A 16,659-nucleotide genomic window follows, 5' to 3' on the forward strand; every position below is an offset into this window, starting at 1 on the left:
CACTTGTCCTTAGTGCAAAAGGTCAAAACCCCAACTGCCCCCCTCTGAACCCAGGTCCATCAGCTGTATTCTGTGTGCTGGCAGCCCGAGGCCTGCCTGAGGAGGCCACCTGGACAGTGCCCGGTGGGGCATTTGGCTATTTATTTACTTAAAAACCTTAGTCCTGCATCTTCTGGTGTTGACAGGACCACGTTTAGGACTTTTTCCCATCTCTGCTTCTTTCATTGAGATTGCTGTTTGACCGGGTCCCCGTGCTGTGCCCCCGATACCATGTTTGTGACCCAGCACACTCCAGAGCACACAGCTCAACCCCTAGCCGTTTCCCAGGCCAGACGCACCAGGACTGGAGTTCAGGGCCTTGGGCGATAGGTGGCAGCAGCTTGGCTGTGATGCTGCTGGCAGTTCCTGAAAGCAAAGAGCTAAGGGTAAACCGAAGGCTCCGTTTGCTTCTGGCATAGAGCTCTTCCTCTCAGTCCTTGTGTCCTCTGCAGTCCTCAGCCTTGAAGGGACCACCCAGCTAGCTTGCTTCCACATGTGACCCCATTCAGGGTTGCAGGCACCGCAGCTGTGTGAGCTTAAGCAAACCACTGGTGTCTAAGAGGGACTGAAGAATGTAGGATGACGCCCATCCATGCTAATGTTCTTTGATCCTCATTTAAGGAGCTGCTGTGTACTGAGCGACCGGCGAGCCCAGCTCAAGTATTTGCAACAGGCCAGGGTGGTCTGTGGGATGGGACAGTGGGGAGAGTGCCTTCATACAATGAGAGATCTTCCTGCCGTTCGGAGTTAATACTATGAGTATCCTCCTGTCCTGACAGTTGGTCCTTGATATATTTGCAGATTAGAGACAGGTCTCTGGATGGACCACAGGAAACACTCACGAGAAGGGTTCTGCCTTGAGCCCCGGCTCTCCAGTCTGGAAGGTACTGTGGGCGTGATGTGGCTACAGAAGGGTGAGGCGGGGAACTAGCATGTATTGAGTGCCTACTGTGTGCCTGCCCTGCTGAGATATCTGAGTGCCTGTCATGCACTTGGCATTAGGCACCTTCAAATGCTGTATCTTACTGCAGTCAGTGCGACCGTGATACAGTAGAGACAGCACAGGCTTTGGTATGCTGAGTTCTGGGTTCAGATCCCACATTGCTGCTTAGTAGTGAGGTGTCCTTGGGCTGGTTACTCAGCCTTGCAGTTTTCTCATCTAGAAAATGAACTTTGTAGTCTGTTTCTGTGTGAGGACACAGAAGCCGGGGGGCCTCCCTCCCAGGTGTTACGTGGATTAAAGCATCCAGCACAGTACCTGACGCAGGGCCACTGCTGTTCCTCCTCACCCTGTGGGTGGGTGCGTTATTCTTGCTTTCCAGGGCTATGATGGGAAGTGAGACTCTTGGAAAGATAACTGTTACCCTGGATAGGAGGTGTTGAAGGTTGTTGCCATGGGAATCATCATGTTTGCAGTACAGGACGGAAGGATCTTTTGGGAAGGGATGTTGTGAGAAGGGAGAAGGCAACAGCGAGGAGGGAGGAAAGGCTACGTAGCACCTGGAGTTCGGGAGATCTGAAGGAGTGAACCTGAGCTTTCCTGTTCCTAGCTGTCAGAGACGATGGAGCCTCATGGCTGGGTGGCTCTGGGATCAAAGAACAAGCTCAGCCTTCACCTCCCTTATAGCCTGGAAGGGACGCCCTCCCCAAGATGTGACCTGGGTTCTAAGGACAGCTCTGTCCTGCAGTGACAGTGACTGTGTGGCCGTGGCTCTTGGGTTCACAGACTCTCTGACCCTGTGAGCCCCGAGGAAAGAGGCAGCGCGGGGCAGGGGTCCATGCTGCCACCCAGTGTACCCAGAACCCCGATGACGCCAGTGGGAGAGAGAGGAGCAGTCACAACTTTCACCCTGAAGCAAAGGAAAATGGCTGTGACCCCAAGAGGGGACAGAGACAGACTGGCCTGGGTTCGGGACAGATATACCCAGAATCCAAGGAGGCCTCGGGAAGTAAAGGGAATTTCCTGACTCAGGGCCAAGTGCCAGCTCTTGGCCTGTGACTGAGAGCAGGAAAGAGCCGGCTTTGCAGCCCGAAGGGGAGGGGTGCAGGTTAGTTCACAGTCGCCGTCATTGGAAGAATGGGCCAGCAAGGCTGTATTAGGCGGGTAGCAAGAACTGTTGTAAGCCAAGGAGCCTGGGAGGTTGGAATGTCTGCTTGCCAGACCTAAAAACAAAACAAAACAGAACTCTGCAACCCTAAAGAAAATGACTGGTTGGATTCACTGGAAAGAATTCAAAGCACAAACTCAAATCTGCATCCGATTACCAGGAGCACAGTTCTGCTCAGTGTTACTTTTAGGAGAACGTAACATGCAAAGCTGGGTTCATTTCCCCCGGAAAGCATTTTCCTGAGCAGTATTAGTGGCTTAGGAATTAGAGGCCACTTCTGTTTTTCCTTTTGATGCAGCCATTTTGAACTATCATTTATCATAGGCGAGTCCGCCCCTCCCAGAGGAGAAGGCAGCCCCAGGGAGGAGCGCAGGTCTGGGCAGGGGAGGCCCCGCTGAGAGTGCCTGGAAATAGCTCTCAGTCAGTGGTGTAGACCTGCTCCAGGGACAGAGTCCTCTGCTGTGTTCTGATAATGGAGCCCCAGATGCAAAAGTGGTTAAAAACCAACCTTCAAAGCAAAATAAAGACAAGCTAATCCTGAAACGTATTTTGCTTGAAGGTTTTAGATGATGTCTGTTAAAAGTAAGAAAACTGCTTAGGATTATTATACATCAATATTTATAAACAAGTAAAATACTTAGAATAGCTTTCTTGTACCTGACTAAGTAGCTGTTTGGGATATGTGTGTAACTGGGAATTGTGAATCTGTACTTGAAGTCGTGGCCTGCAGACTTCTGGGTGTCTCCCCCTTGACCCCTTACCCGTCTTCCGCAGACATATCCCTGCCTCCAGCCTCCCTTCCTGTGGGCTAAAAGGGAGACTGAGCAGGAAGACGCCAATTATTGCAGAATTGGGGGGTGGGGATGTCTATTCCAGAGTCCCCTGGGTACCTTTATCTGTGGTGTTTTTTCATAAATTTCCCCAAGACAATTAGATTCATGGAACATTGTTAAATGACTTCCAGCATGATCAAGAAATACACAGCAAACACTCTTAACCTAAAGTTTTTAAAGGTTTGATGACTAGCAGTGCTGTCTCCATATGGCCATCCCATAACTAAAGTCAGAGGGTAGGTGGTAGATTGTTAGACTAGGAACCATCTCAGGCAGCAAAGTCCACCACCTTTATCTACCCACACCTGCCCCACTAAAGTCATATTCCTTTCTCTGAGTGGGGAAGTGGGCACTAGGGTCCAGAGTCTAACTTACTGGGGTTCCCCCCACCCCCCTGCAACACATATGGAATCACAGAAGCGGCCCGGGCGTGTCAACTCCGCCTCTATAGGTTTTCTCTCCGCTGCCTCCTTGACTGCCAGTCTGACTTGCCCTGCTCCTCTGTAACCACCAAAACCGCAAAATCACTAAAAGTAGGGGGCCTAATTCTCTGGACGAATGTTACTTTAAAAAAATTTTGTTTTTAATTGAAGTGTAGTCAATTTACAGCGTTGTATTAATCGCCGGTGTACAGCACAAGTGATTCAATTATACACACACTTCTTCATTATAGTAACCTATTGACTATAGTTCCAAATTAAAAAAAAAAAAAGTTTTAGAGCAGTTTTAGGTTCCCAGCAAAATTGAGCAAAAAGCTCATAATCGCCCCACCCTCAGCTGCACAGCCTCCCCCACTATCAGCATCCTGCACCAGGGTGGACAAATGCCATTTTGATTTTCTTCTTGTTTTTCCTGCCAAGGAGTTACTCCTTGACCCCACAGAGTCCTCCATCAGCCAGTTTTCCAGCACTTGTCTCTAGCACAGCTCTGTTCCTGTTTCATTACAGTGGAGGAAATAATGCCATACCGTGTGCTGCGGTGGTCTTTTCAGTTATTCTGTGAAGCCTTTCAACCTCCATGGTTTCGTGTGATCCTAACACAGCTCCTGGGACACAGGTGGTGCAGGTATGGTTACCGCCATTTTAGGGAGGAAGAAACAAGCCCAGAGAGGTCAGATGGCTTGAGCAGGTCACATAACTATTTGGGAACCAGAAACTAAGACCCTGACACTTTTCAGAAATCATGCAGTTGCCCTGTTTGGCCCAGCCTCTAACTAACTCCTTCCCCTTTGGCCATTTAGCATAGTCCGGTGTTACTGAGCCAACTACTTTTCCTCTATCCAAAGGCCCAACCTGTCTTCTCTCAGCAGCAGGTGTCCCTGGGCTTGCAGCCATCTTCTGGGGAGGAGCGGTCCCTGGTGTCCACACGGGAGAGGGGTGCTTCGCTTGGCCACACCTGTGAGTCTATTCAGGGCCCAGAGAGAGCAGCATGGCAGCTTAGGGGACAGGAGGGAGGATGTCTGAAGGGGTAAGTCTGCAGGACCTATAGGACACAGGCCTGGGTGTACATGGCTTAATTTGAGTGAAGGTGGACACCAGAGATGAGGAAGACCAGGAATTAGAGGACTGGATGGTCAACAACCTTCAGCTGAGATCTTAGAAGTTGGAGACAGGAGGGTCAGAAGCAAGAGCTTGTGCTAATATGTATGTGAGCTATCCAGGATGCTGCGATTTTTGCTGGAAGCCTGCCTCCTGTACTTGGTTAATAAGGTACAACCAAGTCATGAGAGATGAAGCTGAGGTTGGAGATAAAGTACTCTGGAAGGAGAAATGAAAAAAGCTCTTCTATGTGAGTCTGTCACACGGAAGTCAAAACAAAACAAAAAAAGGTTATTAAATCTAGACAAGAATAGAGAAAGACAATCTGATGTTACGAGAAAAGATTTGGAAAACGTGGGTCAAGGTGGCAAGGTATTAAATAAAAAGGCCAATTCAGGATATCTTAAAACAACCAACTTCTTTAATTAGAAAGCAACAAACATGCAAATGGCAAGTGTAGAAATTTATTTGAACCAACATTTTCACTATAATGAAAATTACTCTTCAACATTGATCCAAGCTCCCACATCTGAAGGTTAGGGAAAATATTGCACTTTGTATTTTCTAGCACTCCTCATACATGGCAAAAGGTTTTCGAAACATTTTGCTAGTTTTGTTTGACACACGCTCCCAAATTCATGCACACAATCATTCCAAACCAATGTTAGGTTATCCCAAAAAAAGGGAAAAACTCCAAAAAACCATAACCTTAAAATTGCACTAAAGCTTTGTAAAGAAAAAAATATAATAAATGTCTTATACAAATTTCAGAACATCTAAGTGCTTGCCGGTAGGAGCTGATTATTCCTCATCCTCGTTTTCATTCTCCTGGCCAGAGCCTTCTGATCTGTCACCCTCCAACCGGTCTGGAAAACACAGATATGAGACAAAAACGTAGTATCTTTACTATTACAATTAAAATAATTTTCAATACCTGTTTATTTCAGACTGATTAGAATGTATGTAATTCAACACATCGTCCTGTAAAAACCAGTTCACAGCTGATTTTTTTTTTTTTGCCTCTAGAGACAAATACAAAACATAGCACCATTAACTCTGAATGTGCATGTCATTCTAGAGATACCAGAATTGAAAAGAAATGACCCTAAAGATCTTGATATATTATGGTCTACTGCAGTGGTTTCCAAACTGTGTTCCTTGGTGTCTAGGAGCCCAAGGAGGTGTGTCAGGTGTCACCAAGGGGAGTGAGAGGGACGCTGTGTGAGAATCTGGGGGCCTTCTTGAGGATCTGTATACTTCTGTTTATAAAAAGATTTTTAAAACTAAGTATCTGTCCCAGGATACAACGGTGACAAAACAGACAGAGCCTCTGCCCCAGGCAGCTTGTCCAGCCCGACACTCAGGCGAGGGTGCCGCTGCAGCCCAGGAGCCAGCGCGGCGCGCGCTCGGGCTTCAAGGTTTACACTTGCTGCCCCGCTGCTTGGGCGCTTTCGCCCAGTTCTCAGCTCGGAAGGTTCCGCTTACTCATCTCGGTGCCGCCAACTATTAATGCCCTTCGTGACGCTTTCCCCAGACTTTTTCAAAACCCAACCTGCAGAATGAACTCCTTCCTCCACACTCCAGAATGGTTCACAGGTACCGCAGAACGATGACTCTAGTAGTTTGTCTGCATATCTCCTTGCAGACTAGACTGTGAGCTCCTGGGAAGGTAGGAGCTGTTTCTTTTTATCTTATATCCTCAGGGCCTAGTATAGGATGCTCAATGAATGTTTATCAAATAAAGGAATATACATTTTACTATAAAAACTTATGATACATAATATATTACATTGAGGTATATAAAGAAGGCAACAGTATCCTATCACGACCACCTCTAGGATGGAACCCTTTCCGCCACAAACATTTCTCCAAGGTAAGCTGGGGGGAGGAAAAGGTTAGCTATATGGGAAATAGTTCAGTCCCACCGTCAACACAAGAGAAGACTGAATCCTAAAATTCTGTTATCTGCAGAGGCTTACACACTTCCACTAGATTCTAAGTCAGCAACACCAGTATACAGAAGGGACTATGTTTAACTGTCCAAGTGAGTTAGATTAAATCCCCTCTATGCTGACTCCATTGCAATGCCAAACTAATGATATAATGTGTGTGTATACGATTTGTAACCTGCCTCATACAAATTTTAGCTATTATTAAAAGTGTTCAATTCACATGTGTAAAACATGAACAATAAGATTATAATAGATCTTCACAGATCATTAAGGACTCGAAACACAGTGGAAGACTTTGTCGTCAATAAAAGGCTACCTAAGGGATATTAGTATAAAAGAGATTACACTGTTTTTATTGTGTGATATATTTTCATGGGAGAACAACACACGAAGTTTTCTGTTTAACTAGATTATCATGAACAGGATATGACTGACTACTTTCAACAAACCTATTCTGTCCTATTAGTGGAGCATGAGGAAGCAGAATTAGCCTTTTTCAAAATGTGTAGGGCTACCCAGGTTCTTTCTGGTTGTCACACTATGAATGAAGACGGGGAAATGAAGGGTTCAGAAGAAATACCACAGCCTTTAAATCAGGGAGTTGACATCAGACATTAGAATTCTGCAGAGTCTAAAGCAAGCGAGAGAGTCAAGTGAGGGCTAAGGGTCTCTTACACAGGTCACAGGATCATGGACAGTGGCTTCTGGAATGAGGAAGAGAGCAGAACATTTGTTCTTTTCTCAAATCCTTCTCTTTTAATTGCAGAGTCATCTCAGAGTACAAACCCAGTTTCTAAAAATAAATGAAGTCTTTTGTCCACAAAGTACTACTGAGGTAGTAACATTGCAAAGCAGTTCAACCCTTTAAAACAAATTTCCGGCTGGCAATTATAGACCAAGGAGGACTGAGGAACACTGTGTTCTTTTAAATGAAAACTAGAAGTAAGGATCGCTTCTCTATCCACTGTTTTCAAAAGTAGACACCAAACTGCTTTTGTAAATCAAGTTTACATTTGTAAAAAAAAAAAAAAGGTCCTTTTATTCCGTTAAAAATATTTCTTCAAGGAATTATTTTTGGTGGGGAAGATAAGATATGAAGAGATACTTACTTTGCTGGGGGTGGGGGTAGGGAGGGAGACATGAAAAAAATTTTCCAAAGGAAACCTGTGTCCCACAAAAACAGTTTCCCAGGCTAACCTTTACAAAAGTATTTACTTTAAAATACAGAATCAATACAAGACTCAATAGCTAGAGATCTGATGATACTAGTTCATTCACTCACCCATTCATTCACCAAACATTTACTGAGCAACTATAATGTGCTGGGCACTGTTCCAGGAGCGAGATACCCAGCTATGAACAAGACAGACTACGTCTCTGCTCTTAGTTGACCGGAGAGTGACTGAACGAGAGGGAGGGTGTGAGAAGGCACATGAGGCAACTTCACACTGGGTGACCAGGGCTAAGACTCCAACTGTATGTTCGATTATTAGTGAAGCTGGGGGACAGCGTCTTTTTAGGCAGAGGAAACAGCCACTGAAAAGGTCCTAGATATGCTAACCAGCCGGATGAGTAAGGAAGAGAAAAGCAGCAGCTGGTGTGCTGAGATGCAGTGAGCCAGGGGAATGAATGCGTCAACTGAGAGGCTGGCAGGTCTAGGTCATGCAGGACCTTGCAGACCAGGGTATGAGTCTGGGTCTTATTTTAAGAGCAATGGGGAGCCCCCGAGGATTTTAAACAGGGGTGACATAACCTAATTTATGGGATTTCAGATTTCTTTTTTAAAAATTTATTTTTATAGAAGTATAGTTGATTCAATGTTGTTCTAGTTTCAGGTGAACAGCAAAGCGATCCAGTTACATACACACGTACATTCTCCTTCAGACTGCCCTCCACTACAGGTTACCACAAGGAACCAAACACAGCTCCCCGCACCACATGGCAGACCCCTCCCTCATTTATGTCTTTAAAAAGGAGTCAGCCAACTGTGGCTCAAGGTCAAATCCACCCACAGCCTATTTCTGTAAATAAAGTTTTATTAGAACAGAACTACGCCCCTTCATCTGCACATTATCTATGGCTGCTTTTGCACAACAATGTCCAAGATGAGTAGCTGCAACAGAAACCACGTGGCCCACAAAGCCTGTTTACTATCTGGCCATTTAAAGAAAAAGTTTGCTGGCCCATGTTTTAAAAAGATCCCTCCCCCTACTATGTGGAAGTCAAACTGTATGCAGGCAAGAGTGGAAGCAGGGAGACCAAGAATGGATGGATATGGATTATATTCTGGAGTAAAACTGCCATAATTTACTGATGGAGTCAGTGTGCCATGACCTGGTAAGTGACTGTGAGCTCATCACTATGATGTGAGGCTCCCCAGATCCACGGAGAACACTATGGCTGTCTAGATCCCCCCATGTGCCAAGGGCCAGGGGTACGAAGGGGTGCTTCAGGGTTTCATAAATCATGTTAACACATTGGGACTCTGTCCCAAGAACATGGGGAGGCACAGGGGAATTTTAAGGAGAGGAGTAAACTGATCAGATCCTAACATATTCTACAGAGTTTAGAATGGTTCACACACCAAGACACCACCTCGCCAAAGCCTATCAAGGCTTCCAGGGATCTCAGAACTGCCTTCATACCTCAAGAAGTTGCCTAGACTAAAAGTCTTTAGCACTGCATTCACAAGAATAATTTTCATTGCTTTTTTAAAATGCAGAGGCTTAAGCCCCATTCAGATAAAATGAATCAGAATCTTTAATGGATAGGAACCAGGTATTTGGAGTTTTAAAAAGGGGATGTGAAGTGCACCTCTCATTAAAAATCACAGCTTTAGAAGGAAGGAGCTGTCTCATATCTATTTGCTGGACTTCCCTAGAATGAAAAGGCTGAAGTATTTTGTGGCTAGCTTGTGCTTCTTGGGACCAAAGTAATTCTCCTTGAATATGCATACACTATTGTACTTGGAGTACAGGACAATGAAGGGAAGGAGAGGAAAGAGTTGATTGACCCATCAGATAACTAGGTATCTTAAGGATAAAAGCAGCAGAAATACAAATCCTTGGATACCCTTTTCTATCTAGTCTTTTTTACATTAGAAAAGCCAGAGGGTGAGTTAAGTTGATAAAGCAACTAGAAATTGTCTCCTTTTGATGGCTGGCCAAAAAAAAAAAAAATTAGAAGAGAATCTTTATATTATAAAACATCTATCTAATTCTAAAATCAAAGAAGGATGATCACAACTATTAGCTAACAAACCACTGCCACATTAGCACCTGTTTAAAACAGATTCTTGCAGAAATAAAAGAATTCGTTTCCTACAGGAAACTCAGGAAGAGCCATTCAATCGATGAACTCATCATAAGAACAAGCAAATTTTAGTTGTCATAAACAGCAAATTGTTTTTCTTGTTCTATATAATGCTGCCTCCTCAAATCTGAAATCCAAATCGATTAATTTTAAGGGTTACTGTCTGTTATTGAAGAAAATAGATCCAAAGATGTTACTGATTAATAACATCTCAAAGAAGTTCTGCAAAAATATTTCGTTGGATTACTAACATTTTCCTTTTTATGTTTTAAGTTTATTTTTTGTTTTGCTTTGACCATCTGAAATTTTCACTCTTTTTTGTAACTGTTAACATTTACAGTTTGAGGGCTAGTTTCTCTGTAACTTTTAATAACAGACAGAAGGGGCTTCTTTCAGTTCTTCAGATGTACTACACAGTCTCTCTCCTTTAGGACTTTGAAAAATGCTGCGTATCTTTACTCTGCCTGGAATCCTCACCTCTCCCTTCCCCACTCTCTGAGGAAGTGATGAGTAACCCCCACTTACACAGACCTGAAGGATCAGCAGAAGTTACCCTGACGGACTGAGGATGGGAGGGGACAGTGCGATTATAAAGATTCTGAGGTGGGAAGAGTTTGATGTACCCACTCAATTCAAGAGAGGGTCAGAGGACTGCATGCTTTATTCATGACTTGAATGTATTCCTGCAATGACGTCTGTAGGTCAAAGGGGAGTAAGAGCTTGGAAGCTAGTTTCAAATTTCAAGCTTTATCACTTATCGGTTGTGTGACCCGGGGTAAGTTACTACAAATAATCTACTTTGTAAAGGGTTGGAGCTAAGTGAGGATAAATCTGTGAGATGACTGGTATACTGTCTGATACATCATAGGTGCTCTATAAATGGTGGTGGTTATTATTATTAAATACCCAACATATGAAGGAATGTGTGGTTATCAGTGAAGCAGGATAAGCATTTTATCTGTAATGGATACTGGATATTTTCTATTGTTATGAACACAGGTTATTCCACTCCTTCCTGAATATTAATTGCAATATGTGCATTTTGTCTGTGGCACTGAACCACATAGTTTATTGTCTAAAACAAAAAAACTGAAAAAAACATACCGAGGTACTGGTTTCAACCTTTGCAGTAGCACATGACATTTACTTTTGTCTGGACTGTGAATGATTTTGAACAAACCTACCATTAAAGGGTACTTATTATAACATATCTTAAGGTTTATCGTATGATCTTCCACTCTGAGAAGAAAAGCACAGCTGATAGAAGTTTTCAACGGACTTCATCTTTTCATTTTGACACTTTTCAGTAAATTTGGCTCTTGGGGATACAAATTACTAAGATCAAGAGTTCACAGTACTCCCATTTCAGAAGTTACGCTGCCTTCATTTGTGATTTAAGGAAATTATTATAGATTTCTTTAAAGCAGATCTTAAACAACAATGTTTTTCAAATATATTAATGATTTTGCTAGTACACTGACAGTTCTTACCAGCTCGGATATGATTCAGTGAAGCCAACATCCTCAGCATGAAAGAGGCTGGAACTGTAATCGTATTTCTAGTCTCTTCCAGCATGAGCTCATTTCGAGTGATAACCTACAAGGCAAGTTAAATAACCAAGTCAAAGATCATAGAATAACTGTACCTTTTCCTTAAAGATTAGAACAGTAAAAAATCAGCAGGTTCTAGGAGGAATTACTTCATTCTTCATATATATTTATATTTGTCTATAATTCCACCTTAAGGCTGCTCGATGCCAAATAATTACTTTAACTTGCATTTGACAGAGTAAGATCTATCAAAGAACACTACTCTTTCAACTGGCAGAAAGACAAGGTCAAACTTCGACGCTGCTCTAAACATTCCGGATTTTGGTTTAATTTTACTTGTGATGTGTTTCCCAGAGCAGTCCCCTTTGTGTCCACTTATTCTTCCCTCTAGCAGAACTGATATTTTCAGTGACAGAGTACTGTTAAGTTACCATCCCTGGGTCACTTGGATCCCTCAAGAAAACGTTCCCTTGACTGAAGCAAAGTAATCCTGAAAAATAAACCTTTGGACAAGAGTTACCAGTGAACTATGTCTTAAGTACCAACAATAGGACTAAACGAACACCCATGAACACCTAGGGATTATCTAATGTATAATCATGGGCAAAGGAAAAAAGAAAGAGGAAAAGCAAAGACCATAGCAAAGGAAAAAAAAAGGAAGGAAGAAAGGAAAACATGAGAAGAAGAGAAAGATGCTGATCGGATTAATGATACTACATTTTCAACTCATTACGGTGCCCCCCAGGGCCCTTTACCCTCTTGCCCCAACCTAGCTTTTTAGTCCAACTGAGCTACTTTCTTGTGTGTCCTCTAGGTTTCAGCCCACTGATGGTTCATTTACCTTTAGGGAGCTTGGACATGCTGATCCTTCTGTCTCAAATGTTCCTTTGCTCCTTGTCTGTCTGGCAAAATTCTCATTTCCTCTGTGAAGGCTTTCCCATCCCATCTACTCCATTTGCAGGCACAGCTGCTCCCTTCTACAGGCTTCCAAAATGCTACCTGTACATCTCTGACACTGACCACACTATATTCCAGTTGTTTTTATGTCAATTTTCCCCATTAGTCTTTAAGTTCTGAAGGTTTGTCTTTTTAAATTCAGCACTGTGCCTGACATACACCAAGTGTTTTATAAATGCCTATTAAATGAGTGGAAGTATATGTGGGAATAGTGCTGTGACCTGTCAACCTTGGTATAGAGGACCAGTTTCCCAACTCACTAGTATTTTTAGCAATGAATCCCTATTTACTGTTTTAAGAGGGTGTAGCATCAACCCAAGTTGCACTGAGCTCCTCACAAAAGCTCAATAATTGGTTAATAGCTGATTAATGCAAAGGACCCTTATTTTCATAAGAAATCTTACATGGAAACCCACAAATGAAAACCCTGGTTGAAGTTGGTGAGGAAATGCCCAGAGTTTAATGGTCATATCATCCATCTTCCCACTCCCAATCTTATAGGAAACCTAGAGCTTCAGAGGACTCAGTTTGAAAACTACTAATTTAACAAGAAGCTGAGGAAATCTTAAGATATAATCATAAAGGAAAAGATTCTGCAATCATTTATTCCACTACCAATCTGGCTATGATATGGAGAACAGCTATAGTAAAACTATTTCCTTAAAGGACAGAGGCTTTTTAAAATGATTCTTCATTGCAAGAAGCACACATAGTCAACCTATTTTTCTTAAACTACAATATACAACCCGTTATTACCAATAATCAATATTCTAATCATCAAAATCATACTTCTATTTTTACCTCTCTAATATTATAGGCATTTTTTTCTTAATTTTTCTTTTTCTTAAAATTTGACTTCATTAAATGCACTGACTTGTTTTACGTTACCAACTAATAATGAATTGAGCTGCTTTGATTCTTAAGACAGTATTTTAGAAACAAAGTGAAATATGATCTATAATAAGCATAATAAAAATCTTACTTCATCAGCAAGTTTTCGGTTAAAAATCCTTGACTCTTCTAGTGGTGACCAGATCTTTATGTCATAATCTATGCCAGATGAGGCTAGAACTAGAAATAAAATGTCCATATTAATATAAAGCTTAGACACATGTCATTCATTCATGTCAGTGTATAATGTAATGTATGCATGCATGTATATATGTACAGCAAAACTGACCTGGAAAGGAAATTGTACTGCTACATTTAATTGTTAACTGAGAATATTATTTTGAAGACTCCATGAAAGTTACCCTAGAACATAATTTTAAGACCATACTGAAATCACTTGAATTTCCTTCTTATATTGCTCTTTGATGAGAAACATGAGCAATTTCAAATGAAAGGCAAGAACAAGCCAATGCTCCTTTGTTCTGGTAAATTAATTCTGATATGTGAAGACTAAAAGGCTTGGCGGTTCCACCTGCCAAAACTCTTGCAGCTGATAAAACTCAGAAGAACTATTAGAAGAATAAACTCTTTAACCTATTTCCCCATATTTTCTGCCAAAAGCTGGTTATATGTGTTTTTTTGTTTTAAACCCAAGGAGAGCAATACTTGACCCTAGTGCCTACCTGCTAGGATAACTTAGATTATTCTTATATTAACAACTAGAAAAAAGTTGAAGCTGATTAACCAAAGTAGTGATTCCTGGCCCGTGCCTTACAGAAGGTCATCTTACTTGGGTCAAACGGATGTGGCTGCAGGCAGTTTACCACATGATTATCAGCTTCCAGAAGCATTAAATGCTCAGCAGTGTGACGATCCCAGATGAAGATGTGGCCACAGTCAGAACCACTCATTACAAAATTAGCACCCCAGAAATTGGCTTCTTTTATCTAAGGGTTTAAAAGAGGAAATTATAAGAGACTTCAAATAGAAGTTATTTTAAAAGATTTATTGTATTCTCAAGTTTAAAAAAATCAGTTGGCTTAGAAATGCGTATGACTTGCTAGACTGAACCGTTCCTGGGAGAAGCACATGGGATCCACTGTGGAATGGCACATCTTTGGCAAAACAAAAGAGAGGAGGAGCCAGCTTGCTGGTACTTGGAACTACTGTTATACTTAGTTATCTTCTATTTTTTTTTTACTCCTACCACTAATTATTTTCATCCAAAATTTTAATCAGCAAAGTACAAGAAATGTAAGTTGATTACTTCTATTAATGAGTATTCTTTCCAAAATGATTGGAATTGTTACTGCCAATAGTATCCATAGAGAGAGAGCTAATTATTTCCCCACCCCGCAGGTACTTTTTAAAATCTCAACTCTAAAGAAAACAGATTAAAACTGATACTTCAGTAAATATATAAGAACAACATTTTCTAGATATGAATGATTCAGAGTAACAGTTCTATTAATCATCTCACAAGATCGTCTTAGTAAATAATTACTATCGCCTTGGGTGTGTAGACTTCTGGATTATAAAAATTGGACATTAGAGATCATCTGGTCTATTCTTATTTCATAGATGAGGAAATTAAAGTGCAGAGAGACAAAGTGACTAAAATAAATCTTTACTTGTCAATCTTAAAAAAAGAATTATGAACAAAGAAATCTGACTATATTCTGCAATGAACCTGGATTTCATTTATCAAAATCCTTCCCTCCCAAACCAAAAAAGGGTACTAATATGAGCTAAAAAAAATTACTAGGAAAGTAGACAAATGTGAGAGCAAAAAAGAAGCAAGGGCTACTTGCACAAGCTAAAAGTTTTAAAATTCTACAGTATTTCCTCAGAGTAGAGATTTCTTGTAAAAACAAAAATGGTCTTTCACAATATATTATAGGACTAAAAGAACTATGTTTGGGTAAGAAATCATGGTGAAGGTGCAGTAATGTTGTATTAGATTCACACTAGCAGGTATGAAAATAATCATTATGGAAAAAAAAATTCGTATTATGAAATAGCAATTCTTCCCCAAAATGCCATGAGCATCTGGTACCATTGTCCTGGAGTTGCGATGGCCCTTATAAACCATCTTTACTAGTGGCCTTCTAATGTTCAAAGTATCCAATTCTTCCATTTCTTTCCTTTCTTTTCTCCGCCTGAAGAACTCCTGAATGCGGGCAACAGCAGAGCGTCTATGAATTACATATTAAAAGAAAAAACAAAAATAAATAAACATTCACAGGCCACTACAGAATGAACATGAGCAACATTAAAATACAGTAAAGTCTAGAAAATACTTATACTAAACATTATCTCAGTAAGGCATCCCCATCCAAAAGCATCAAAAGAGGCAGACATAACAGTGAGACTACATCAGACTAGTTGAGTTACTAAAACAAAATGTTTTAGTTGAGAGATCACTGAGAAATCTGGTACTGGTTGAGAGAGTAAAGGAAACAGCATGCGGCACACTGGTTTTTAAAGGGCTGTTTTATAACAACATAATACAGACACAATTAATATGCAGTTTACTACAAATAAAACAAATCCTGTTCAACTATTTTCCTCTCCGTATTAGGAAATGTAAAGGCATAAAGAGAAACCAAAAGAAACAGGGTAACTATAATTGCAGTGGATAAATTTAAGTTCTGAGATTTTGTTTAAAGATGCTTTCAACAAAGAACAGACTAGTCAAGAAAAAGAATATAAATGAATAAAAGCAAGGCTCTTCAAATAGAAGCTATTCTGTATGAACTCCGTATTACAGTACAAATTTGAAGCTAATGAGGCAGACCTTACTACGCTAAGAACTAAGTTGGTCACGAAGCTGGAGACTGATGAACAACAGACTCTTTTTAAGACTGATTAAATTATTAGAAGACACTTTCCTTGCCACTTAAGTTTTTAGGTTGAATTTGTTATTTAAAATATCATATTTTGATATATAATAGACCAAAAAATCTAAAATATATATAATATGTAAAAGTCAGTATGAAAAATCAACACTATAATAGAAAAACAGGTAAAAGACATGAACAGGGAAATTACAGAAGAAACAGTTAATAAATATACAAAAAGATGCTCGGCCTCACTAATAAAATAAAAATAAACAGATCTCTTGGTATGTCTTTAAGATTAAAAAAAAATTTGTATGTCTATCAGAGTGGCCAGAGTACAGGAAAACGGGCACTACTGGTAGGAGTTGGAAAGTGGTTTTATATATAAAAAAGTGCACTCTCTTGTTGTTAACGTCTCATTAAAGTAGAACATCTATCCAGGAAAGTATTAAATCATAAATGTGTAACTTAAGGCATTTTCACAAACAAAACAGGCCCACGTAACTAACACCAGTATTGAGAAGCAGAGCATGAAAAGAATTCCAGAAGTCTCTCAGTGCTGCCTTTCCACCATTACACTCCCCTTACAGGAAACCACCATTCTGACTTCTAACATGGATTAACTTTGCCTGTTTGTAA

At 41.0% G+C, this 16,659-nt stretch overlaps 1 protein-coding gene across 5 annotated transcripts in view; it reads right to left on the reverse strand.

Annotated features, from left to right (window-relative positions):
• Window positions 1–4,917: 4,917 nt before the first annotated feature.
• Window positions 4,918–16,659, reverse strand: part of DCAF6 (DDB1 and CUL4 associated factor 6) — a 118,250-nt gene continuing 106,508 nt past the window's right edge. For all 5 annotated transcript variants that reach the window (XM_031688731.2, XM_031688728.2, XM_031688730.2 and 2 more), the window contains 5 exons: window positions 15,237–15,375; window positions 13,971–14,127; window positions 13,272–13,360; window positions 11,273–11,378; window positions 4,918–5,384 (listed from right to left, as the gene is read on the reverse strand). In XM_031688731.2, the coding sequence (XP_031544591.1) occupies window positions 5,320–5,384; window positions 11,273–11,378; window positions 13,272–13,360; window positions 13,971–14,127; window positions 15,237–15,375 (556 nt within the window). In that variant the 3' untranslated portion in view covers window positions 4,918–5,319. The remainder of the gene's footprint in view (window positions 5,385–11,272; window positions 11,379–13,271; window positions 13,361–13,970; window positions 14,128–15,236; window positions 15,376–16,659) is intronic.

Source organism: Vicugna pacos, chromosome 21 (genome assembly GCF_048564905.1).
Source record: "Vicugna pacos chromosome 21, VicPac4, whole genome shotgun sequence".
Classification (NCBI taxonomy): Eukaryota; Metazoa; Chordata; class Mammalia; order Artiodactyla; family Camelidae; genus Vicugna; species Vicugna pacos.